At 60.4% G+C, this 24,350-nt stretch overlaps 8 protein-coding genes across 8 annotated transcripts; 5 read left to right on the forward strand and 3 right to left on the reverse strand.

Moving 5' to 3' along the window:
• Positions 1 to 1,439: 1,439 nt before the first annotated feature.
• On the reverse strand, positions 1,440 to 3,451 carry THITE_2130781 (uncharacterized protein; the record flags this gene model as incomplete). Its single annotated transcript, XM_003655398.1, has 3 exons — positions 1,440 to 2,622; positions 2,722 to 3,172; positions 3,232 to 3,451. 3 exons carry the CDS (start codon positions 3,449 to 3,451, stop codon positions 1,440 to 1,442), a joined length of 1,854 nt encoding a protein of 617 aa, XP_003655446.1.
• A 289-nt stretch (positions 3,452 to 3,740) lies between these two features.
• On the forward strand, positions 3,741 to 4,783 carry THITE_2130782 (uncharacterized protein; the record flags this gene model as incomplete). Its single annotated transcript, XM_003655399.1, has 5 exons — positions 3,741 to 3,789; positions 4,035 to 4,098; positions 4,188 to 4,276; positions 4,369 to 4,561; positions 4,621 to 4,783. 5 exons carry the CDS (start codon positions 3,741 to 3,743, stop codon positions 4,781 to 4,783), a joined length of 558 nt encoding a protein of 185 aa, XP_003655447.1.
• Positions 4,784 to 6,792: 2,009 nt separating this feature from the next.
• THITE_2119138 (uncharacterized protein) lies at positions 6,793 to 9,566 on the forward strand. The gene is made up of 3 exons (XM_003655400.1): positions 6,793 to 7,011; positions 7,079 to 7,349; positions 7,409 to 9,566. Exons 1-3 carry the CDS (start codon positions 6,901 to 6,903, stop codon positions 9,307 to 9,309), a joined length of 2,283 nt encoding a protein of 760 aa, XP_003655448.1. The 5' UTR covers positions 6,793 to 6,900; the 3' UTR covers positions 9,310 to 9,566.
• A 1,124-nt stretch (positions 9,567 to 10,690) lies between these two features.
• Positions 10,691 to 12,732, forward strand: THITE_2119140 (uncharacterized protein). Its single transcript, XM_003655401.1, has one exon. It carries the CDS (start codon positions 11,030 to 11,032, stop codon positions 12,614 to 12,616), a length of 1,587 nt encoding a protein of 528 aa, XP_003655449.1. The 5' UTR covers positions 10,691 to 11,029; the 3' UTR covers positions 12,617 to 12,732.
• Positions 12,733 to 13,313: 581 nt separating this feature from the next.
• Positions 13,314 to 16,124, forward strand: THITE_2119142 (uncharacterized protein). The gene has a single exon (XM_003655402.1). It carries the CDS (start codon positions 14,807 to 14,809, stop codon positions 16,016 to 16,018), a length of 1,212 nt encoding a protein of 403 aa, XP_003655450.1. The 5' UTR covers positions 13,314 to 14,806; the 3' UTR covers positions 16,019 to 16,124.
• Positions 16,125 to 17,086: 962 nt separating this feature from the next.
• THITE_2119143 (uncharacterized protein) lies at positions 17,087 to 18,689 on the forward strand. The gene is made up of 2 exons (XM_003655403.1): positions 17,087 to 17,169; positions 17,223 to 18,689. Exon 2 carries the CDS (start codon positions 17,529 to 17,531, stop codon positions 18,630 to 18,632), a length of 1,104 nt encoding a protein of 367 aa, XP_003655451.1. The 5' UTR covers positions 17,087 to 17,169; positions 17,223 to 17,528; the 3' UTR covers positions 18,633 to 18,689.
• A 367-nt stretch (positions 18,690 to 19,056) lies between these two features.
• Positions 19,057 to 20,214, reverse strand: THITE_2119145 (uncharacterized protein). The gene has a single exon (XM_003655404.1). It carries the CDS (start codon positions 19,890 to 19,892, stop codon positions 19,197 to 19,199), a length of 696 nt encoding a protein of 231 aa, XP_003655452.1. The 5' UTR covers positions 19,893 to 20,214; the 3' UTR covers positions 19,057 to 19,196.
• Positions 20,215 to 21,676: 1,462 nt separating this feature from the next.
• THITE_2119146 (uncharacterized protein) lies at positions 21,677 to 24,182 on the reverse strand. Its single transcript, XM_003655405.1, has one exon. It carries the CDS (start codon positions 23,916 to 23,918, stop codon positions 21,990 to 21,992), a length of 1,929 nt encoding a protein of 642 aa, XP_003655453.1. The 5' UTR covers positions 23,919 to 24,182; the 3' UTR covers positions 21,677 to 21,989.
• Between the last annotated feature and the right edge of the window lie 168 nt (positions 24,183 to 24,350).

Consider the following 24,350-nt stretch of genomic DNA (forward strand, 5'->3'; position numbering starts at 1 on the left):
GCGCTATTTCGCGCCGCAAGAAGGACAGGTCGACAGTTATACCTTGACGTGAGGCCAGTGCGAAGTCTATCCGGACCTAACGCCCCGTCATTCCGCTGAGTCCCTTACACAATCCGCTGAGTCCCTTACACAACGCACATGGTAACTAAGGTACCTACTACACCAGATGTTAGCTGCAAAGCTCAAATCGAAGCGTAATACGATGAGCTCGGCCTTCGCCGATGATATCCCCACCTCCCGCTCCGCCAGTTCCCTCTTTCAGCGTGCCGCCCTTTGCGCCCGAATCCCAATGCCGGCCAGGGCTTTGACAGATATGCAGCTGAGTTAACGCAAGCCTTGGGTGACGCTGCCATCGGCCGCGGATCCAGGGGCAGGAGCTAAGGTATCTCGGTATGGGGGTGCACATTGTAGTGAGGTGGGCTGCCCAAGAACATGCGGTCAAATGAAGACATTCCGAGGCTGTTTCCTGCTGGGAACAGTTCCGCAGAACCTCTTCACTCTTGCAAGATCTGCAGGGCCTCCAGCTTTACGGATACAAAGTACGTGAACATTCACCTCCCTCGAGGTACCTACCTACCTACCCATGTGGAAGAGAAAGCCCTAGATCCACTGTTGCAAGCTTCGAGAAAATTTCTGTGCTTCGATCTTGCGAGCGATCAAGTGGGCCGATTCATGCGGACTCCATCGCCCGCCGCCGGCCTGGCAGAGCCCGAGTCTCGAACCAACGTGTCCGCGTCGCGTGCACGACATTTTTTTTAACTGGATATTTGACCAAGAAAATCCGGATTTTTGGACCATCATCCAGGAGACGGGAAGGGTGGATAAATGCGCTCGATTCCAAATCTCGAGCTTTTAAGGCAATGGCCATCCCACACGGCTTTACAACGTCTCACGGGCCCCGGCACCGCCGTGGACGGATGCACCGGGCAGGCGTTTCATCGACAACGCCTTGCCAATCCCCCGGAAATTGGCGATGGGGTAACAATGACATGACTGCAGCATCGACCTGTCGCAAAGCGTCATTTACTGTGGTCGGTAGGAAAGCCTGAACGAAGAAAATCTGCCCCAGTTTGTTTGTTGACATGTGCTGTGATGCCTCACTTTGCCAAGTATCCTACAAGCTGGAACATTTTCGCTTGTAGACACATATAACTGCCTTTCTACTCAATCTCGTCATTTCATCGCACATGGTAGCTTCGTAACGATGCAGTAAGTATTATGTACACAGAAAAGACAGACGTGTGGAATTCTTTTTTTCCGCGACCCAGCCCCAGCCCCTGAACCGTAAACCGCCAGCCAACCCGGACCCCAAGTAGTGTAGACAAATCATGGAAAAGATGGAGCGAACCGCAGCACAACCCAACGCCAGGCCAGGACTTTGAGCACATCATGATTAGCTAGCATCAACCCCAACAAAAGAAAACACCCACGACCACCCCCTAAAACGGTCGCCCGCTGCCCTCCCACCCCCTCAACGTCGGCGTCGTCCCCTTGGGCGTAACCATCCCAAACCGCCGATCAAGATACCTCGACGCCCTGTCATCATAGTCGTAATCGTCGTCGTCGTCGTCATCCCGCCCCATGCCCTGCTCGGGGTATATGCTCTCGCTGTAATACCGCTCCGGCGCGCCCCTCCTGCCCGCGCCGCCGCCGCCGCCGCCTCTGCTAGTACTACTACTCCCGCTCGTGCTCGGCCTCGGCGGCAGCGGCGTCACGAATGTCGCGCCCACTGTGATCGTCTCCATCGACGGTCGCGGCCTGGGCGGTGCTGCCGCCGCTGCCGCCCGTGGCGGCGTCCTGGGAGGCGGCTGCAGCTGCGGCGGCGATGACGTCTGGGTCGCGGCCGTTTTTGTCGGCGACTGGCCCGCAGTACCGCCTCTCTGCGTTTCTGCTACTGCTGGTGCGGCTGCAGCTGCGGCTGCGCCGGTGTAAGACCCCTTGCCGGCGACCGCGAGGTCCTTCACCAGCCCGTCGATCTCCCGCTGGATGTCGCTCACCCGCACGACGGCGCTGTCCGTCGTCTGGATCCGGGTGATCGTGGGCTTGATCTTGCTGCTGCCGCGGCGGCGGTCGTTGTTAGCAGTTTTGTCGTCGCCGTGCGATGCAGCTGCGGCTGTGGCGGTGGTGATGGCGCCGCCGCCCTTGCGTCGCGACGTGTAGCCCTTGCGCCCGATGCGGCTGCCGCCGCGCCCGAATTTGCTACCCACCACAGGCGTGCTGTCGCGGGCCTTGGGGCTGACGATGGTGCTGGTGCTGGTGCTGTCCCAGCCGCCCAGCTGTTCCTTTTGGCCCATCTCCAGGTCGGTCGCGTCGCTGCCGTTGTTGTTGCTGCTGTTGTTGTTGGAGTAGTAGTATTTGTTGCTGTTGCTGTTGTCCCGGGCAGCAGAGGTCATGGTAGCGTGGTTATTGGTGGGCATGACGCTGCGCGCGAACCAACCGCCGCGGTCTCGCGAGCGGAAGATGGGCCGCAGGGCCGGCGCCGAGGCGGTGATGAGGGCCAGGTTGGTCTCGATGGCCGAGGTGACGAAGCCGACGTTGTTGGAGGCGTTGTTGGGAAAAATGACGATACCGTACAGGCCTTGCACCAAGAGGATAAGGCGCACGATGGATGTTAGGGTTGCCCTGTGATGATGATGGTGGTGTTAGAGTGTGTACTATAAGGACCCATGGCAGGATAAGGGGGGTTGGGGAAGAGGTAGCCTTTGAAAGGGCATGACGTACAGAAACCCAAGGAGAAAGATAATCAAGAGTGGGATCTTGGTGCGCTTGGGGAGTTTCAGAGACGAAAAGATCCACAGTGGAAGCCCGAGGATCAGGAAGTCGGTCACGATGTTGAAAACCGAGTTCACCACGTAGAGACTCCGGCGGTCAACGCAGCGGCCGCCCTTGATGGTCGGGTCCCAGTTGAAGGCAATGGGCAGACATTGCAGAAGGATGGCAAAGAAGATGGCAACCATCTGCGAGACATTGGCGACGTTGAGCCAGAGGAGAAAGCGGCGCACGCCATCCTTCTGACCGAACAGGCGGGTCAGGAAGATTAGGACCGACGACTTGACCAAGGCAAGGATCGGGTTATACAGAATCTGCACGGCGTATGTCCAGATCAGGCCCTGGGTAGGGTCGTGAGGCGGCACCTGGTCCGGTGGAATGCCGATGAAGTTGGTCTTGATGACTGTTCCTTGTCAGTCAGTGTCTCGTCACACCTGAGAAGATGAGCGTGGGCAGGCGTACAGAAGAAGCTGATAACGGTCTCCGCTATGGACATAAGCATGGCTATGCAAACCAGCCAGTCGTCCACTGCGAACTGATTGGCCGCCACTCTGCCCGCCACGCGGACAGAGACGACCAGGAGGGCCAGGCCGGGAAAGAAGAAGTTGACGAAGAGCGCAAAGATCTGGAGCCCGGACGCTGGCGGGAAAATTGGCAGGGCCAACAACGTAGAGCCGTCCATGGCGCAGTTGAGTGACGGTGCTATCTCATTACACACGACTGTATATGAGATGCAGACATAACCTCCATCGGAAGTATAGGGGTAAGTGGCCAAGCAAACGAGCGGCAGAACAACTGATGGAAGAAGATCTGAAGGTAAGATGCCAAGGAGGGATGGGAACAAGCATCAAGATATATCATATAGCCGACTGTAGATTCGAGACACAGACGGGACGACTGCCGGTGGCGTGCGGGAACATGACGAAGTCAACCCGGGTAGCGCCGTCCTCAGCTTCTCTGCTTGGCCCGAGATGGCTCAGGATTCGGTCGACGCCGGGCTCCAGTATCGAGAGCGACGGTGTATGTCGATCGTTGAATCGTCTCGTGTCGGCCTGTGGTGCGGTTTGCATGTAGAGGCCCGGCCGGGTAAATCTGCCTCGTGTGTCAAGATGACTCCCGGCGTAGGCCGCAGGCCGCCGCAGGTGAACGGGATGCAGGCCGGATGCCGACCGGCATAGCAAAGGAAGAGCTGCCAGCTACAGCCGGGCGTTTCGGGTGCCGTGGCAATAGGACGGACGTAGCTACGCTACTTGAACCGGTGCTAGACAGAAGGAAGGACACCGAGTCGTGGAGAAGGAGATCTTCAGCACATGGAGTGACGCTCTTCAAGTAGGCCTGCCCGCAGCCGTCCTGTGCTCTTCCACCAGCATTTCCTGCTCCTACTTGGCGCAAAACTGAGGCAACGTATCGCTGCATAGCGCCCCGATGTGGAAGACACCGGCGCCCAGCTGCCTGAGCATTCCTATTCAGCTAAGACGCCTCCTAGGTTGCCACACCAGCGGGACGGGTAAATAAGGCGAAGACTGGACTTTGCCAGCAGACAAACTGACCCAGACGCAGGGGAGTCCAGGCGCTGAGCCTTGATGCCACACTCACAAGCCGGGACGAAACCAACAGAGTGCAAGGGTCCCAAGATTCTAGAGAGATTCCAGATCACCGACAAGGGCCGGGCAGCATCGGGCGATGGCCAGCGGTGGCCGCAATGGTGGATGATCAAACAAACGCACAAAGAAGTCATGTCTCTCGGCGCTCCCGAGCTTGACAAGGACCAGGCGTCCTGCGAAGAGCGGCGGTGAGTGTCACCGAGATCCACACAGCAGGAGCCAAATCTGGGGTAACGGTCACGAACAGCTCAGGCCCCAGGCTCCAGGGCAACTGCCGGATCCGGGACCAGGGCCGCACGGATACTTGCCATGACCTTGCAGAGGCGCGCTTCTGCGAGGAGAGTACTTCTGAAACCTGTCAAAGAGACGCATCCCTTGGAGGCCGCGGCAGACCGTCGAAGGTCGGCTAACCAGCGCTCAACGCCGACTCGGCGTATCGAGAACCAGGATTTAGGGGGGGAGGGCACTGTGGAGGGAGGGGAAGAGGGCGTGGCTGGCCAGTGCTGCCCTTGCAGAAGAGAATCGCCAGGAACTAATTCAGCCTGATAGGCTGTTGAAGAGCTCAGACGCACGCGGGGCCAGCCGTGGCCATCTCTTTCGAGAGGCCTGGGCGGAGTGGGCGACGCTCAGACCGCAATGGCAGGCCGCATGGCATTGAGATCCCCCGGCTCTTGCGGGGTCCGGCAGCTGGTCGATCACGATTCTCGAATCACAGGACACGAGGCTGACCAAGGCTTGGAAAGAGACAGGATGAGGAAAGTCGCCCTGACCAAAGGGAAGTATTAGCACGCCGCCTCTCGAGACTCAACCTAGCAGCGACATGTATTGAAGAGAGCTTTCCAGGAAAAAAAATAAAAAATAAAAAGAAAAAAATTGAAGGGAAGGAAAAAGAAAAAAAAGAAAAAAAGAAGAAGAAAAAAAATAAAGAGGGAGGAGCCAAAACGCGAGGGCACAGGCGTAGGGAACTCCCCTCTATGGACACGCCATCCCAAGTCATGTCCATCCATACAAGAAGCTTACTTGATGCTTAGTAGCACGGCAGCGCCGTTGCTGTTCTCTGTACCATCCATCTTGGATGTGAACGTCTGTGCGGTTGATGCTGTGCACACGGGACAGCGTCTACTCTGGGGGGGGGGGGGGGGGGGAGGGGCGGCCACAGGGACAAGTGCGTCAAAACATTTAGCCACTGCAAGCATCCCCATAGTTCCAAGACTGAAAATGCTGGTACGGCTCCATCGTGGAACATGGAGACAGACGAATGCATTGAATCCAGAAGACTTCCATTGCGACATCTCTTTTGCTCGTCTGAAGTCGGACACCAGAGATACACGGCAGTTGCCTAGTCGGGAGGGTAATGTTTGCTGGCTCGAGCTTCGCAGCGGTGTCACTGGTGCAACCAGGGCACGCAACGTAATAACTATCCGGAACGGGGCTCCTCCGACTGCCGGCTGGCCACCGCGGGGCATGGGCCATCGAGCATGATGGTCGAGCGCCCACCCTGCTAGGTAGTTAGCCCGGCTAGACTGTGAAGGGCGAGCCACCGTGGTGTGCGGAGACCGACGGCACTGATGACCTCTGGACCGGTAATGCAAAGCTGCAGGTCAGAGTCGCTGTGAGCGTGAGCACTGCAGCATTTCTAGACAGTTTTGCAGGGCAGCAGGCAGCTTGTGAGCCAGAACCTGGAAACGCCAGGCCTCGCAGCGGCTCGGCCGGTGGTGGCTGCGGTTGGATTGGGTTCTCGAATTCCAGTGCAAATCATTGGCGACCGCGAACATGGCCACGTGCAAGATGGAGATCGAATCCAAGACAATCCTCCACTCAGCTAGTGTAAGCTAACGTGAGTGTAAGGCGAGTGGAACTGCACCGAATGCGTGCTCCTCGACCAAGCTGCAGCATCAGGGGATTGGCGAATCCAGATCAGAGAAATCAGAAAATGCGGGGTCCAGGCTGCGATCTCCTAGGGCTGAGCCGCCTGGTGGACCCTCTCTGAAACCCCGCCCAGATTGACCTGCAGGAAGCATGCGCCGGTTGCCCTGACAACAGAAGAATGCGCAAACCAGGATGTGTGCGACTTGCACGGTAATTCCTGAAAAACACAAAGTCTAACGGCATCCTGCCATCCAAGTGTTTCCTTTAGCACTGGAGAATTATCCCTCCGTACCCATCGTTCTTATTCGCCTTGAGATAGGCATCACTCGCTCGCCCGCCGTTTTCCCACCCTTTATGCGACTCGGACTTTTGCGGCGACGCTGTGTTTGTTTCTGCGATGCGCCGACCCCAGCCGCTACGGGCATGCTGAGAAGGGCTTAAACAACAACAACACGGACTTAGCTGCAGAGCCTACCGAGCTGCACGTCATCGCGATCCATGATTCACCCCACCACAGCCAATCTGCTTCTCGATTGACAACACAGCTGCGCACCATCAACTTTGCGACTTTCCTCCTGTGGAGCCTGAGCGCTGTGTACTCGGCCGACCCTGTGCAAACCGACTTTCCTTGTCTCGACCAGCGGCTGTTGTCTTCAAGATGGATACCAGCCATTTGGCCCAGCAGGTCAATACAATAATCGGCCAGCTGCACGGCTTGTTTGACGAGATCGGTGTCTCTAACCATGATCGCGAAGCGCGGGAGGCCGAGGTAAGGAACAACAGCGTTCGCGCTGCCGGTGATGTTTCCGTGCCCGTGCTGAAGGTGCCCATGGCAGCTCTTTGCGGCTCTGTCCGATGCGCTGCACAACCAAGTCCGCCTCGTGACGACGGAGAAGAAGAACATGATCGATGAAGCGCAAAAGATAATCACGACGATCCGGCAGATGGAAGCCTCCCTCGATGACACCAAGTTGCGCCGTGACTACCAGGCCGAGGATGATGACGACCTGAAGATCACATACCCGCTGTCGAGGTGTCTCCAAGTGCTGAAAGATAAGCACAAGCAGGTCGCCCGTCTGCACAGGGAACGGTACGAGCAAGTCAAGAGTACGCAATCTTCTTCTTGCCCGGCAGCAGTGGTTGAACGAGAAGTTAACAGTCTGCAGAATTGGCCCAAGCGCTCGAGTCTTACTCCCTCCACCTTGAACCGAACTTTGTCAAGCTGGCTCTGCCTCCGACGGGACCTAATCTGTCCATCTCCCCCAGCTTTGATCTTTCGCCGGCCTACGTGGATAAGCTGGATGCCGAGTTTACGCGCGTGTATGAGGAGTACACCCGCCGCGTGGCAGCAGTAAAAGCGCTGGCCGAGAACATCATTCAGTTGTGGGCCGAGCTCGGGACGCCGCAAGCGCAGACGGACGGCGCGATTGTCAAGTACTATCGCGACGCTCCCGAGCAGCTCGGCCTCCACGAAGAGGACATTGCTCGGCTGCGCTCCAAGAGAGACAAGCTCTTGGACGAGAAGAAAAATCGCGAGAAGCGCTTGAAGGACCTCCGGAGCGCAGTTGAAGCCCTCTGGGAGAAGCTTGGAATCGACGAAGGGGAGCGTAAGGCCTTCCTTAACGGCAACCGTGGCTGTGGCATCCGCCAGATCAACGAGTTTGAGGATGAGCTGGCGAGGCTGAACGAGTTGAAGAGACAGAACCTGCATCTGTTTGTCGAGGATGCTCGGTGCAAGCTGCAGGAGCTTTGGGACGCCCTCTACCTGTCCGAGGATGAGATGCTCGAGTTCACCCCGGCCTTCTCCGACGTTTACAGCGACGCTCTGCTCGAAGCCCACGAGCACGAGATTGCGCGACTCGAGGTGCTCAAAGAGCAGCGCGCGCCAACGCTAGCGCTCATCGACAAGCACAAGAGTCTAGTGCACGACCGGGACGAGCTAGCTGCCGCCAGTCAGGACGCCTCACGGCTGATGACGCGAGGCCAGAAAGGCGAGAAGAGGGACCCCGGTAAACTGCTTCGAGAGGAGAAGATGAGAAAGCGGATTGCCAAGGAACTTCCCAAGGTCACCGCCGAGCTGCGCAAGGCCTTGGAGCAATGGGAAGACGAGTACGGCCGCCCGTTCCTCGTGCACGGAGAGCGATATCTCGATTGCCTCGAGGCGGAGGAGTCAAAGCCAGCGCCGGGCCCAAGATCGAAGACACCTGGCCCGACGCCCACACCCTCCAGCACTGCGAACACCGGCTTGAGCCGAGCTCGCAGTGTCGGTAGCATCAAGTCTGGCCCGAAGTCCACAGCCAAGACGCCGACGGCTGGGCCAGCTACCAACACAATCAGGGGCAACCAGACCCTCCGGGGCCCACCAACGAGCACTAACAAGGGTAGCCCGACACGGCTGCCGGCGCGGATGCCGCTGTCGAATCTCAAACACGGCGGCAACTCTCCCGACCGACCGGCTCGCCCCGAGTCAAGGGCCGAAACCGGGAGCATCCGCCACGGCAACCCCGTCATGCGGGCGCCCCCGCCGAAGATGCGGGATCTCCTGCCGCCACCAGAGCTGGAGACACCAGTTAACCACTACCGGGCGGCCGGTCTCTCCTCCAGCATCGTCCGACATGTCGAGCCGGAAGACGTCTACGACGACGGGGACCGGTACTCGTACCAAGAAAACAGCAGGCCGGCGTCGCGGGATTACTACGCCTCGCGGACCGAGCGCTCGCACCCGCCGCCACAGGCGCAGCCACCGCCACCGCCCCCAGCAGCGGCAGCGGCACCCGCGGTGCGCCAGATCTCCAACACCTCCACCGTGGTCACCGGCTCGGAGAACTGGGAGACGTACGACGACAACTCGGAGCCCGAGGAGGACGTCTCGGACACCTACTTCGCCAAGCTGCGCGCCGCGCGCGCCGCGCGCGCCCAGCAGGCCGCCGCCGGCCTGCCCAAGCGCCAGCGCGGCGGCTTCCCGCCCGCCTCCGCCCGTGCCGCGGCCGCCGGGCAGGTCACGGTCGACCGCGACGGCAATCGGATTGTGTCGGGCAGTGAGTGGACTGATGAGGATGCTTACTAGCTTAGCGCTGACGGGGACGGGGGATGTTCCGCGCCGCCTGCGCTCCTCTCGAGGGCCGTCCGAGTTGCCCCGTGGGAAGTTGCCAGTGAATGGCGAATGAATGGGCTGGATGATGGGTATGAAGTTACGGCGCTACGACGACATGTCTTGCTTTTTGTTGATGAGAAGCAGCCATATGCGTTGATGTAGCCTGGCACATTCTTTCTTTGTGTGTGCTGTGTTGGATTGATTGGGTTGAGGAAACCCCCCCGGGGGTTTGTGGGCTTGGCTGTTTTTGATACGGATACGGATTCCCGCATGCAACACATGGAGTTTCCCTTGTGTCTTCTCTTTATTTTTCTTCCCTCGTTCCTTTCTCGGCGCCCGACGAGGGACGGCCCTTTCGGCAGCCGCAAGGCTGAATAAGGGTTTTGCGTCGCTTTCCTAATCGCGGACTTCCCCTTCGTTTTCATTTCCCCTTTCTGTTCTGGCTGGCGCGGGCCGGTAAAACAGCCTCATCTTTCTGGAGTGGCTTCATTTGTTTTTCTGTTTGCGTATCCATACGTGTGTGTATCTGTACGGTTGCGGCTGGGGCGTGCCAACCGAGGAGCAGGAGGGCTGGCTGTGCTTGAGGGACCGATGAACAGGTCTACCGAGCCCGCCGGCGCCCGTGTAGATCTTACAATGGAGTGGCGTTTTGCGGCTTGGGAAGGTCCTTGTTTGGTCGTGTGTCCGCGCCTCCTGTCTGGCTCTTTTGCTAGGCGGAACCGTCTGGCGGGTCGTGAACAATACAAACAGGTCGGTATCTTTTGTATTTGGTTTTCGGTAGCGGGTGATGGAGAATACAGGTGGTTCTCCTAGAGCATTGCTGCGGGTGAAGTGACCTGAACGAGAAAGTGATTTTGATGCCGTCCACAGTGAGAGACAGCCGTGGTCTAGCAACGGACGCCTGGCCCTGTACGAAAGGTACGAACATATCATCATGCTAGTCGGTTGCTTTCCCCGTTGGATCGGATCTCGTTGCATGCTAAGTCCATCGTCGCGACACCGAGCCAACGGCTTCGGCGGCTGCAACCTTGAAACTGGACCGCCGCGGTTTACCATACTCATGCGGGGAAGATACAGCGTTGACACCGTTTCATTCTGAGTACCTGCCGTACGCAGTATGTATCCGTAGCTAATGTCGGTACAATCAAGGTTTCTGACACCCCCCGTTAGACTGGGCTGGCATGGATTGGTGTGTGTTATGGTATACACCATGTTGTATTACACCATGTTGTGTATACAGAACGCGAGTCAGGGGGTGAGTTGACATTACGCTTATCTTCGGTTCTTGGCCAAAAGCCGAGCGGCCGAGTGCCGAACAGCGAGCGAACGAGCGAGCCTTCTGTTCTGGGGCTGGGCGCCTTGCTGGGAGTGTACTTGGCGGGGATAGCGGATATAATGTGGCCCTTGCAAAAAGCGAGCTTCCCCAGGTTGCTTTGCGGCAGCAGCAAGGCGGGGCCAGATTCGTGCCTCCTGTGGGGGCGTCCATGATGCTTCTGATCCGGGTCGCTAATGTTCGATGCTTTGCGTCCATGGCTGGCTGCAAATACGGGTATGAGTCGCCGTTGCGAGAATCCCTGCTGGGCTGGTCAAACTTCCAGAGCAGAGGGGGGCCATACGCCCCATGCTGTCCACCAGGTCTCCATCTCGCATACTCACCCCGTAGTGCTTATCGACTCTGCCAAATGCCGCCTCGATGACGCCGCAAGAGAACCCCGACATCTCCAATGCCGATGTCGCCACCACGCCACAGGCTGATCCAGACGAGGAGAAAGGCCCCGGAGGAGTGATACAGGATGCGAATGATGACCAGCCTCCCGCCGAAGCAGGCGAGCTCCAGGCGCCGCACACCATCTTCACGACCTGGGAGAAGCGCTTCATCGTGTTCGTGGCCTCGGCAGCGGGCTTCTTCTCGCCCATCAGCGCGAACATCTACTTTCCGGCCCTGAACTCGCTGTCGCGCGATTACGGCGTCTCAGCCACCCTCATCAACTTGACCGTGACCGTGTACATGATCTTCCAGGGCCTCGCACCCTCGTTCACCGGCTCGCTCTCGGACAACGTCGGCCGGCGTCCCATCTACTTCATGTGTTTTGTCATCTACATCGGTGCCAACATCGGCCTGGCGCTCCAGCACTCATTCGCCGCCTTGATGGTCCTCCGCTGCGTCCAGAGCTCGGGCAGCAGTGGCACGGTCGCCCTCGCTAATGCCGTCGTCAGCGATGTCGCCTCGGCTGCGGAGCGCGGCGTCTACATCGGCTACGCCTCAGTGGGGGGCATGCTGGGGGTCGCTCTCGGGCCTATCCTCGGTGGCGTTCTGAGCAGCTACCTCGGTTGGCGGGCCATCTTCTGGTTCCTCACCATTTGCGCGGGCGTAATGCTCCTGGCTATCGGCCTGTTTCTGCCCGAGACGGCGCGGTCGGTCGTAGACAATGGCTCCTTGTCACCGCAGAGGTGGAACCGGAGCCTCTGGGACCTGCTCCCCAGGGTGAAGCGCAGAAAGGCAAGCGTGCGGCCGACGGGGGTGACCAAGGGGCGAAAGAGAGGCGTCATCAACCCCTTCTCGACGCTTAAGATCTGCTTCGACAAAGAGGCGTCCATCGTGCTCCTGGTGAACGGCATCTCGTATGCCGGCTACTTTGCCATCGCAACCGCGATCCCCTCGCAGTTCGCCAAGATCTACGGCTTCGATGACCTCAAGATCGGCCTCTGCTTCATCCCCATCGGCGTCAGCAGCGGCCTGTCCACCGTCCTGGTCGGCCGCGCGATCGACTGGAACTTTGCCCGGCACGCGCGGCTGCTGGGGCTGACGCCGGCGGAGGCGAAGCAGAAGAACCGCGAGCTGGGCAGCTTCCCGATCGAGCGGGTGCGGTGCGAGGTGGCGCTGCCGGTCCTCGCGCTGGCGAGCGTCTCGACCATCGTGTACGGCTGGGTGCTCGACTACCAGACCAGCGTCGCGGCACCGCTGGTCATGCTCTTCTTCGTCGGCTTCTGCGCCACCGGCTTCTTCACCATCCTCAGCGTGCTCATGGTCGACATCTACCCGCACGCGCCGGCCACGGCCACGGCGGCCAACAACCTCGTCCGCTGCTGGCTGGGCGCGGCCGCCTCGGTGCTGATCATCCCCATGATCGCCCGCATGACGAGCGGGTGGGCGTACACCTTCTTCGCCTTGCTTTATCTGTTGCTTGCGCCCCCGCTTTGGGTGACGATGCGCTGGGGGCCAAAGTGGAGAGCGGAGCGCACGAAGCGGGAGAAGGAGATGGAAAAGTCAGCTACCTAACTAAGGAAGAGAAGAACCATACGTTTTGAAGAGAGGGAGATGGAGGTGAGTGCGGGTGAGCTGCAAGTCGCTAAGAGACCCTGAACTTCCCGTCTGCCAAAAACAACGGTCGAGGTGCAACCTAGCATCAGCGGCATAACTAAGTTCTTTCGCCGCCAAGTTCTCTTGCAGATAGTGCATTTGCATCGCCGGAAAGAGGAGGAACGCAATACCCAGGGCACCAAGCTCCAGATGGTCACTGGTCAGGCCTGGTCCACTCCCAGGCCGCGCTTGTTGAATGCTGCTGCCAGATTCGGGTGCGACTTGCAGGCGGCGAAGGCAGCAGCCTGGTTCTCGGGCCAAAACGGGTATGTTCCGTCACTGCACAATCTCAGTCAAATTCTTTCTCTCCTCTCGAGCGAGTTTATGAGATGGAAATACAGCTAGCAGCCATGCTTCCACAACCCAGACGGGTCATATCCGGACAACATTCTACGGCGTACCTCCGTGCGGATACGAAGTTATCCGTTCTGTGATAACTGGCAGCGAAACACTGTAAGATTCTGGCTGGACGCAGTGTAATGGTTCGTGTTACACAGTAACTGTGTACTGCACAGTAAACTTAACTCCACTAGCAAGGATTGCCTGCCTCTTCTTGACTGTTTCCGGGTGTCACGACTTAACGAGGCCCACTCACATGCACCTTCTCGACAGGGGTGGTTAATACACGGTGTGACGATCTCACAGGCAACACCAGCCCCTAGCAACGAGCAATTCCGGCTTCAAAAAGTACACAGCGCGGATGATGCCGAGATAAAGCGACGACGACTTCGCGGCGCCTTAATCCCCCGGGCTTGCTCCTTGTTCTAGCCCCGAGGTGCACCGCTGGACTCCGAGTCCTCCGACCGAAGCCGCATCGGCTCCCTACGACGTCACGCCTCTCCTAATTTACGCGTCTCCCCTGTCTAACTACCTATGCAACCTCCGCCCGTGCCGACCAGAAACATCCAAAGCCACGGCCGCGGTGCAACAGCCTCTTCTTCGCCCTCTCCATCAGCCCCCGGAAATGGCGGCTCTGCAGCTTCGGCAGCCTTGCAAGGGGCGACGCTCGCATTCAACAACCAGACGAAAGCGAATGCAACCTCGAACGCCAGTGCTGGGAACAGCTCCCGCTCAGGTCTGAGCACTGGCCTGGGCACTGCAGTTGTCCCACAGTTAGGGACGGGCCCGCGGGAAGTTAACGGTGCGCTGCTGGCCGCCACCCAGGCGGCGAGGGAACATGCTGCCTTGCGCCCAAGGTCTGCCGAGGGCGCGGGGGCTACGGGGAGTCTAAGTCGTCATACGACGGGCGCCAGTGCCAGCGCAAGCGCGAGCGGGAGCGGACTGGGCACCTCACCAGCTCCGGCGACGAAAGGAGTGGTTGCCCAGAGACTGTCCGAGCTGCATGCTGGCGCTGGCAACGTGGATGGAAGCACGCTTCTCTCTCTACCGGGCCAGAGACCCGGGCTAGATGGCCCCAGACAGGCATCCACGTCTCCCTCCTTTATCGCCGCTACACTGGCTGCCAGCAGGTCGACATCGCCCGTGCGTATTCCCAGTCCGCAGCCTAGCTTGCGCAGCGGTGTAGTCGCCCGAAGCAGAGCATCCAGCGTGGGCACAACCAGCGTCTCTGCACATCCGACAGGATCGGGCATAGGCGAGGGTATCCGGGCGCCGGAAGCGGACGCCCCGGATACCGCATCCATTGCGCCCACCACCTCATTGGTGTCGCTGTTCGAGACCAGGAATGTTCGACATGACATGGATCCTGTTAAGAAAAGGGCTCCATCGCTCAGGGTTAGGACACCAGACTTGGAGGGTGACGCCGGGGCTCAAGACCAACAGCAAGCACGGCCGAAAGTGAAGCCAAAGCCAAAACCCAAGCCAAAGCCTTCTTCAGAGCTTCTCAGTTCGGGTCCGTCTGGTTACGCAGGCGACCAGTCACAGCGGGAGTGCCTTACGCGGGATAGGCGAAGAGATGGCCAGGAGGCGAAACAAGGTCCTGCAGAAGCATACCCACTTCCTCCCACGCCGACCCAAAATCCTCAACGCGGAACGGTTCTTGATAAACCGAGACCCCAGGCGGGCATTCCACCTTCAACGACTGGCCTTACTTCTGCTTTGCCGGATACTTCAGCCTCGCTCGTCTCCCCTCAGCCGCGGAAAACCGCCATGTCAACACAACTTGAGCCGCCCGCACCGCCAGTGCGGACGTCAAATCACGCGAAGATGGCAGAACGCATCGGGCAGATAACAGTCGCCGACCCAGAAGGGACTCAAACTGACGCCCCCTACAAATCCGAGGAACGGATGCCCACGCCAGAGCGGCGCCGACTATCGCAGAGCTCTGCCTCGTCCGACGACACATTTGTGTCGGCCTCCTCCGTGCAGTCCTGGGCCAAGTCGCCAACACGGGCAGCAGATAAAAACCCGGAACGGCCCGCGCAGCTCAGTCGACGGTCATCCGTTTGGTCACTGTCGACGCCTGATCTGCCGACACGGCCGGCTCGGAATGCTTCCGCTTCGAACCTGACCCTCGACTCACTCAGCAACGCCATCGTAGCGAGCAACCTCGCCGCCGCCCGTCTGGCCGTTCCAACCGCATCGCAACCTCCGCCAGTTCCCGCACCCCGCCGTCCAGGTCGCTCGTCGGGCTCACGCAGCCCGCTCAAACCCCAGCGCACCGCCGACAGCGTCATCACCCGCCCCGAGCTCACTGGCGGGAGCAGATCCCCAACCCGCCCAAACCAGCCCGCCCAACGAGCGGGCATGCTGCACACCCTCCGCAGCCCGCATGCCGCCCTCTCCGACGACGAGGGCTCCCGCCGGCACTCGCACCACCACGGCCACCACCACCACCGCCGCCGCCGCAGCAAGGCCCTCCTGCTCGGCTCGAGCAACCGCATGCACGCGCACCACGAGGGCTCGCGCAGCCGCTGGCGCGACGCCATCACGCCGCGCGAGCGCCGCCGCTACGAGGCCGTCTGGGCCAGCAACCGCGGGCTGTTCCTCCGGCCGGGCTGGGGACGGACGCTCTCGGATGATGAACCAGAGGAGGAGGAGGAGCAGTTGAGCCGGATCGCCGAGCTCGGGCGGGCGGTCGACGGGCCCGAGGCGGAGCTGGTCGTCAACGTGGTGGTGCGCGACATCTGGACGCGCAGCCGGCTGCCGGCCGACGAGCTCGCCGAGGTGTGGGATCTGGTGGACCGCGGCGCGCGGGGCACGCTGGCCAAGGAGGAGTTCGTCGTCGGCATGTGGCTGATCGATCAGCGGCTCAAGGGCCGCAAGATCCCCGCGCGGGTGAGCCAGAGCGTGTGGGAGAGCGCGGGCGCCGGCGTGGCCGGGGTCGTTGTCCCGCTGCCGAGGGGCGGGAAGGGAAGGTAGACGACGGGCAGACGGGTTGAGGCTGCCTCAAGGATGATGCGTATGGCTCACCTGGTTAAATCTGTCCTGCCTGGTCGGGTTGCGCATTGATTTTTCACTCGGCCCTCCAGGGCAACACCGTGCGTATGCCACAGAATATCCGGCGATGCGTGGGTGGAGGCCAGGCTTGGGAGATGGTCTAGGGTACGGCAAAGCTGGTTGGCCGTGTGAGGATGGGACTGGACCACGGGGCAAGTCGTCGCTCGCATCCCGCTTCTCCTGCGTTGGGGTCAGGGCATGATGGATGGTTCTTGGCGAGGGCGCTTTTGGTGTTCTGTACTGTACTTTTCCCGTGTACACACCTCATGATACCCTTGGCAGTTCATACTCATAGACGAATTGCTACGCAGCACTTACTACTTATCTGCCTGCTATACATGCTATGACGCATTGCCACGCATTGGGAACAGGCGTGCTTCGATCCTTAACAGAGCATTGAGCGACGCATCTCCTGATGTCTTGGCAGGGAACCGCTGATATTTGAAAGGAAAAGCACCATAGTGTACGGAAGGTTATTCTTAAAGAGGTCCCGCCAAGACTAATTTCGGAACCTGCCGCTTACAAGTATTTACAAATTGCCGCGAGGGAGCGGGGTCGCCACGACTTCGAGCAACATCAACAACGAAGAATTGCAAAGACTCGTAGCAGCAACTTCGTGAAACCTCAACCAAATTGAAAAAAAAAGAAAACGAAGTTAACCCGCACCCTAACCTTGACCCTCACCCTAACCATAACCCTCACCCTAACCAGCGGGGGGCTGGCGCCGCCCCCCGCACCCCCGGCGAACTAACCCGTGGCTAACCCGTGGCGATAGTGCAAACCCCTTGGCGGTCTTGGCGGGGTACTGACGCTGTAAAAACATTGCCGACAATTGGCCGAAATTAGTCTTGGCGGGACCTCTTTAAGATCCAGCGTACGGAATACTGTGGAAGGGGTTGTGCGCGGGGCTCCACATTCATGACTGCCGCTCGCGGGCCGAGGTAAAGCGGAGCCGAGCTTCTTGGCATCCCAACCCCGAACACAACCTCGGGTCGCGCATTAAACAGTCCGGGGGCTCAACAACTGACCAAAGTACCGTCAGGTGTGTACGCAGTGCTCCGCAAAGTAATAAGGTAAGGTACTTAGAAGGGGTAGCAATTCATGCCCGGAACGCTAACGCAGCGAGCCCCTCCCTCATTTACTACCACCAGTTCCCGGGTGTCGAATTCCAGAGGCTGCAGCCAACAGCAATAAAGTGTGCTTGTACAGTACCACGAACCTCCAACCTGGAAGGTCCCCGCACGCCAGTTCCACCAATCCAACGACACTCGGCCGACTGCTCTTCCAAGCTCCCTCAGTCGCGTCCCACCCCCATCCCTCTTTCATCCTCCATCCATCTTCACGCCGCGCTAGCTCCTCCCAAGCTTGAGCCTTGCAGCAACCATCACCGCTGGCGCAGCACTCCGCGCAGCAACCCCGCGCAGCCTGCACAATGGCCGACTCTGCAGCGACCATACCCACCCCGGATCCGGAGGCCCCCGCGGCCGCGCCCGTCGCCGACCTGCCCTCGGGCGAGCCGATCCCGTCCTCGGCGCCGCCGTCCACAACCCCGAGGCGCCAGCCGCTCCCGCTCGGCACCCTACTGGCCGCCCTGCCCTCCAACGTCGACGCCTTCCTCACCCGCCTCGACAAGTGCCTGTCGACGCCCTCAGGCATCGACACGGTGATGCTCTTCCTCTGCTACACCTCCAAGTTCAGCGCCTCGGTGCTCTCGTCCCTCTCGCAATCCGCCCTGCGCCGCTCCGCGCGCGAGTGGATCGCCCTCGTCGCCACCCTCCCGCGCGGCACCACCGTCGTCTTCTCCTCCCCCTCCGCCACCAGCACCACCGGCACCAGCACCGCCGCCGCCGCGGCTGCCGCGGGCGCTACTAAGACCCGCCTCCCGAGCGCCGCCGCCCTCGCGCTGCTGCTCTCCAAGCGCCTGTCCGCGCTCTCCTCCCTGCTCAGCGAGGCTCGCATGATCCTGCGTCTGTGGGCGCTGCTGGGCATGTACTTTTGGGCGCGGCGCCTGGTCCGGCAGACGCGCCTGTCCTCTTCTTCTTCCTCCTCCTCGTCATCGTCGTCCCAATCAAAAGAAGAAGACGAGTCCGCCGCCGCCGCCGCACCACCGTCCAAACCCGCGCTCGCGCTCGAGTACCTCCGCCTGGCGCTCTGCGTGGCCTTCCAGGCGCTCGAGAACGGCGCGTACCTGTCCTCGCGGGGGGTGCTGGGCTGGACGCCCGCGCAGCAGGCGCGCGCGTTCAAGTGGAGCGCGCGGCTGTGGGCCGCCTACGTGGGCATCGAGCTGGGCCGGCTGGCCGCGGAGCGGGTCAGCCGCAGCAGCAGCAGCGGCAGCAGCAGTAGCGGTGGCGGCGCGGAAAGTGCGGCGCGGGAGCGGGCCGAGTGGACCAAGAAGGTCGTGCGGCAGCTGGCGTGGGCGCCGCTTACGCTGCACTGGGGCAGCGAGAAGGGCTTGCTGAGCGAGACGGCCGTCGGCGCGCTGGCGAGTATCCCGGGCATCATTCAGCTGAGGGATTTGTGGGCTTCGACAGCTTGAAGGAAGGGGGTAAAGGATGGTGGGGGAAGAGGGGTGGGTTGGAAGAGAGATGGATTGGGCTCGCTGTCTTTTATTCCAGCGGTCAAATTTGAGGTTAGCGGGCTGGTTGGCTCTTAGGCGGGTTGAGCAGACAACAGGCCAGGATGTGCGATGCTGATATCAGGAGGACTGCTTCGGGTAAGCGGTTTCGGTGCTCTCACACTTGTAGTATATGCAACGATCACCGACGATGAGTCTGAAGCGTTGAATTGAACGCACGTGGTATCACTGTAATTACAAAACATCCGTTAATGCCAAACCCCTCCATGCGGAGTGATCGCCGTGTCCTTCTCTCCCTGGCTCTCTTGAAATGATCCCATGCTGCGCCATCGTCAAACCAAGGCCCGCCATGCCGATTTTTACCAGCCCCAGAAACTTCACAGCATGACCCATCTGCGCTCGGCGTAACACACATGCATCTCCGCCTCTAGCCAGCCCAGTGTGCAGTCGTTCAATGTTGTACAATCAATGCCCATCACTCCGTATGAAAACATCGCGCCAATTCCACCCTATGCCACCCGTGATCTAATGCAGAAGTAGTAGGCAGAGACCCAACGAGACAAGTGCCGCTGTGACCCAACGAGCAGTAAGCGCCGCCGAGTCGTTGTGCAGTACTACCGGGTCAAACGGGCTGCCGCCGCCACCCCTTCTTGGGCTCTCGGAGGTCTGCTCGGGAGCGCTGGTGGTGGTTGAAGTGGTCGCGAGCACGCTCGTCGGGGCCGGTGATTGGATGAACGTCTGGCTGAGCGTGTCTGGGGTGGCAGTCGTTGTCGAGGGGCTAGTGGTTGACGTGTCCGGCTCCTCCGTCTGCGTCGCAGCGGCCGTGGTCGTCGCGGTGGAAGAAACTGTGGTGAGAATGAGCGCCGACCTACTAGAGGTGCGCGTAATAGTGACGGTGACGGATGCCGAGCTGGACGTTGAATCATCCGGGGATGTACCTGTACCTGGACAGAGCAACTGCACCAGATTTCCCAGCAACGCCTGTCCCAATACCGACGTTGGCGGAACATCGGCGTCGCTGCACACAGCCTGGAGGGTGGACTGCACCCTAGTCAGGCCCCCCACGCAGGCGGCCGAGCACGTATTCCCCTTAACGAAGTCGTCCATCTTACAGCCGGGGATGCGTGAGTTGTAGGCGAGGATGCAGCTGAGAGGGACGGCCGCCGAGGTGATGGGTTGGAAGTTATAGAGCGTAAGGGCCGAGGCCGTCGAGGCCATCATGAGAAACACCCACACCCATCTCGAGTGCCACTGCCGGTCGTTACTTTCCATCGCAAACTCCCGGCGACAATTCAAGAGTAGGAGTTGTCGGATAGAAAGACGTGAGCCACGACCGAAGTTGGAAGCCTCCAACCGGCGGCCTTCGACAACGCTCCTATCCGGGGGTGACACACTCGGCTGATCTAAGCTTCTCCCCCGTTCGCCAAGTGTACACCCCGTCGCAAAAAAATCGCAATCCGGGACGAGCTCGTTGTGTCGTTGCGCAGGGTGGAGCGACTTCCTCGCTGTGTGACTACCCGAAACGATATCTGTATCAGAGGGCCGTGATGGCGGGCGATCCGATCGGTCGGGTAACCGTGCTGCCGTTGCACGCCAATGACTGAGCGCTCAATGCGACTGAGAGCAGCTGGGCATAGACCGGATGCTGGCTTGGTTTGACTTCCGCAGACAATCGGTTATATTGATGCGGTCGCCTCGGTCATGCCGTGGACCCCAGCAAGATCAAGCGTTGCAGGTCGAGAGAAGACGTGGGAAGATGGGAGGACAGCTCGACCGGCCTTTATCGGTCAAGTGAGAGAAGCAGAGCAACCGAATGCAGGCGGGGAAAGGAGGCCGGGTGGCAAAAACTGAGCGCGACGCGATGCGACGATTCGGTGACGGTGATGGTGGTGGTCAAACGGAAAGCGGCCACTTGCGCTCACAAACACCGAAGTGCAAACAGGTAAATCGAAAGAAGGCCAGCTTCAAATGGTCCAATCCGCCAATGAAGAAAACAGATGAATTAGCAAACGGAAGGGATGAACTGAGAAGAGCTGGACCAGCGGTCGGCGCAATACTGTGTAAGCCGATCGGAATGTTGCGTGTTGTCGCCGGTGCGCCGTTGTGACGGGCAGCGGGGGGCGCTGACTCGGTCAACTTGTTATTTCGAGGGGCACTACGGAGTGATGTCGATTTTGGAAGGACCGAACCTAGTGAAGGGAAAGGGCAATTGAGTAATTGAACTCAGACACCCAAGTGCCTTGACCGGTGAGATTCAATTCTCCAGCCTTCCCTTTGCAGCACTCGCTGCGCACATGCTCAAGCACATCGAACCCTTCTTCACCCTGGCGGTCGCGGGGCTCCAGCAACCAGCGGAGAGGACCGACCAGGCTCAACTCCAAGCCAGTCGGGGGTGACGATGCCACCACACGTGCGTCCCCTGCATTCTGGCGCGTTTCAATGTCACGCCGCGGTGCACCGAGTACAGATGGCGAGGCGGCATCATCATTTGCTCTCCCCGTCTCCGGGCTGAGAGGAACACCAATCGTCTTGGACCGGAGAAGCGAGCGGTTTGAAACGAAACAGGGCACACGTTTGAGAGGTGCCAGGGAGAAACCCCTGACAGGGCAGTGATTGGTCCATCACTGGCTCCACAGCGGCAGCCCCGCTTACACTGGGGTACACTACGGAATACACTGCACCCGACTACATCATGGACTCCTGCCGTGATAGGGCTGGACTGCGACCAAGCATTGGTTGTCTTGCCTTCCACATCCAAGAACGATTCGAAGTTCGGGGAACGACTGGGCCTGGGACTGGGGCAGAGCAAGGCTGTCTCCAATCAGCCGCTTTATCCTATAGATACCACACCATGTACATACTCGGGACGGCAAGGCCATAAACACCACCCATGTCTATCCCCAGTAGCCGGAGCTCAATGGAGCTCAATGTCCCCGGTGGATTCGGCGAGGAGATGGCGCTGCTGGTACTCCAATGCCCGTGATATCTTCCTCGCCGCAGTGGTCCTAAAACTTACGGCACAGTTGTCGTTGATGAAGAGAAACCATGGCGAGAAGACAAAGGAGAGCAGCCCAGCAAAACCATAACAGCAGGACATGGTGCGGATGAAATGGAGATGTTGATCCAGAGATCTCTCGCGATCGTAACCTTGGTAGTCATCGGCTGGACTTACCATTCTTGACCGGGCTTTGGTCAGGAACTAATCCAGTTCTTCACCAACTCAAGGCCCCATGCTGAACATGAGGTAAACCTTCATAGCCATTACAAAAGATATATACACCCACCCACTCGTGCTCTGCAAGCAGGAACAAGGAGACATCACGACCTCTTCTGCCCCATCTCTTCCCCCGCAAACTCATCCCACTCATCCCCAAGCCCGCCGCCGCCACCAGCCACCTTCCGGCCGACCCATATCCCAGCCGCCGTGCCGACGCTGGCAAGGAGGAACCAGCCCTCGAACCAGCGGTCGACGAACACGGGCTCGAGCGCGCTCTCTAGCGCGTCGCCGACCGACCGGCCGACGTCCCGGGGCAGGTTGCTCCTCAGCAGCAGCGCCGAGCTGATGACGTACGTCGCCGCGACCTGGCCCACCAGCAGCGCCAGGTTCGCCTGCGCCTGGTAGAGCAGGCCCGGCGCCCACTTGGCGAACAGGCGGAAGGTCTGCAGGACCGAGTTCGCGCTGGCCGCCAGGATGACGCCCGACAGCAGGAACGAGATCTGCCGCGCCCAGGCGATCTGGTCCAGCTTGGGGTCCCAGTGCTTGGCGAGCAGGCCGAGGAAGCGGTTGATCGGGTCGGACGAGGAGAACGAGGCCGAGGGGCGGTATATGCGGTGAACGGTTGTCAGGATGGTGGCGAGGACGCGGTAAATGCAGTAGCTCGCGAAGATGTAGCGCGGCACGGCGAGGAGGCGGCCGAGCGCGGTGCCGTCGCGCGCGTGGGCGGCTTGGCGGGACTTCAGCAGCGACAGCGAGGCTGCCAGGTTGGACTCCATCGTCTCGAGGCCCGAGATTTCGACCTGAAGCGCCTTGATCTCGGCGGCCTCGCCGCTGCCGGCCATGCTCTTCAACGAGCCGATAACCTTGCTGACCAGCCCGCTTGCCGGCGGCGCTGCTCCGTGGGGCGTGCCACCTCCGACTCCCGCTGCTACCGCCTGCGCCTTTCTCTGCAGAGACCTCAGCCGGTGCCGCTTCGTCAGCAGCAGCTCGCTCGTGGCGTCCAGCCCAGCCTGCTTCCTCGCGATATCTGCGTCTGTAATCGGCCGCTTTCGATAGATCCGGTCGTCGACGAAGGTATGCCATGGGCTCGACACGCTAGCGAATCCAGACAGCAGCGCCATCAGCGAGATCCCAATCACCCCTATCCTCTCCAGGCACGCCCTCGACAGCCCACCGTCCCCGCCAACCGGCCCAAACCCCCTCCGGCCAAAGCTCACCGCCTCCGTCTTTCCAATCGACATCGCCGTACTATCAAACCCGCCCCGGCCCCCTTTCACACTCGCCAGCCCTGCCAACCGCCACATCTCCTCATCCCCGCTCCCTGCTGGCCCCCCATCCGGCCCCATTCCCACCACCACCCGACCGACCAACCAAAACGCCGCCAACCACCCGGCAAACACAACCCCGAGCACCACCCACGCCGCCCTCGAGACCAGCCGCCCCTTCGCATCCCTCCCAAACCGCCACCCCCGCGAGGCAAGCACACTGTGGACCTCCAAGAACGGCAGCACAGCAACCAGCATGACGACGAGGCCGGGGACGGTGACCCTGAGCCCGACGGCCCTGGCGGCGCGGCCCAGCACGACGCCCTCGACCTCCCAGACCTCGGCGAGGATGAGCTCGGCGAGGACGGCGCTGAGGCCGAGCGTGGCGGCGAAGGCGGCGGCGGCGAGGCGGCGGCGGGGCGAGCGGGCGGCCAGCTCGGCGTGGGCCTGGCGCAGCGACGGCGGCGCCGACGCCGGCAGGAAGTGGTCGTTTCCGTCGTCGATGGGGATGTCGGCGGCGGGAGAAGAAGAAGAGAAGGATGATTGGGCGGGATTGTGCTGCTGCTGGAGGCGGGCCAGGCGCGGGAAGAGACGGGAGAGCGCGAGGGAGGAGACCAGCAGGAAGGTGACCAGGAGCGGGGCGAGGGCGAGGGTGGTGCTGAGGAGGGTGCCGGCGGCCGTGGGGGAACAAGAGGAGGACGGGCCGCAGGCGGCGCCGTCGGCGTCCTCGTCTAGGAGGCCGGGGTTGTTAGCCGGGAGAGTCATTGCGGTCTTCGTCTTTGTTGTGGTTGGCGCTGTCGCGATGAGACGTCTCCGGTCACGGGCGGATTGCTCGGCGCGGCTGCTGCTGCTGCTCGTTTGCGGTGGTAAGATGGCGGGAGCATTATATGGGTGAATGGTGCAGAGTACGAGCGTGTTCGCGGTTAGGGGATAGGGGATGTCCTTGCCATGGCGATGTTGCAGGTTGAAGATTCGTTTGCTGTTCGTCGTGTCGTTTGAACGGATGGAGCTTGCGCGGCTGGGCTGACGAACAGCGCGAGTCCAGTGGATTGTAGCCAAACCGGGGGCCCCGGATTTGGAGCTTGGGCCAGCACAAGCTGCCCCACCCAGGATTCCAGCACCCCAACTGCACCTCCCGCACGTTTGGCGACATCGCGGGGATAAGTGCAGAGTCGTGTAAGGCCGGTGACCTTGTGT

Source organism: Thermothielavioides terrestris, chromosome 4 (genome assembly GCF_000226115.1).
Source record: "Thermothielavioides terrestris NRRL 8126 chromosome 4, complete sequence".
Taxonomy (NCBI): Eukaryota; Fungi; Ascomycota; class Sordariomycetes; order Sordariales; family Chaetomiaceae; genus Thermothielavioides; species Thermothielavioides terrestris.

Bases quoted from the DNA above. Each gene is read 5' to 3' on its own strand.
- THITE_2119138 (XM_003655400.1), top strand. From the start codon at position 6,901: ATGGATACCAGCCATTTGGCCCAGCAGGTCAATACAATAATCGGCCAG. The intron at 7,012-7,078 runs GTAAGGAACAAC...TGCCCATGGCAG, and splicing joins GCGAAGCGCGGGAGGCCGAG to CTCTTTGCGGCTCTGTCCGA. The intron at 7,350-7,408 runs GTACGCAATCTT...AACAGTCTGCAG, and splicing joins ACGGTACGAGCAAGTCAAGA to AATTGGCCCAAGCGCTCGAG.
- THITE_2119140 (XM_003655401.1), top strand. From the start codon at position 11,030: ATGACGCCGCAAGAGAACCCCGACATCTCCAATGCCGATGTCGCCACC.
- THITE_2119142 (XM_003655402.1), top strand. From the start codon at position 14,807: ATGTCAACACAACTTGAGCCGCCCGCACCGCCAGTGCGGACGTCAAAT.
- THITE_2119143 (XM_003655403.1), top strand. From the start codon at position 17,529: ATGGCCGACTCTGCAGCGACCATACCCACCCCGGATCCGGAGGCCCCC.
- THITE_2119145 (XM_003655404.1), bottom strand. From the start codon at position 19,892: ATGATGGCCTCGACGGCCTCGGCCCTTACGCTCTATAACTTCCAACCC.
- THITE_2119146 (XM_003655405.1), bottom strand. From the start codon at position 23,918: ATGACTCTCCCGGCTAACAACCCCGGCCTCCTAGACGAGGACGCCGAC.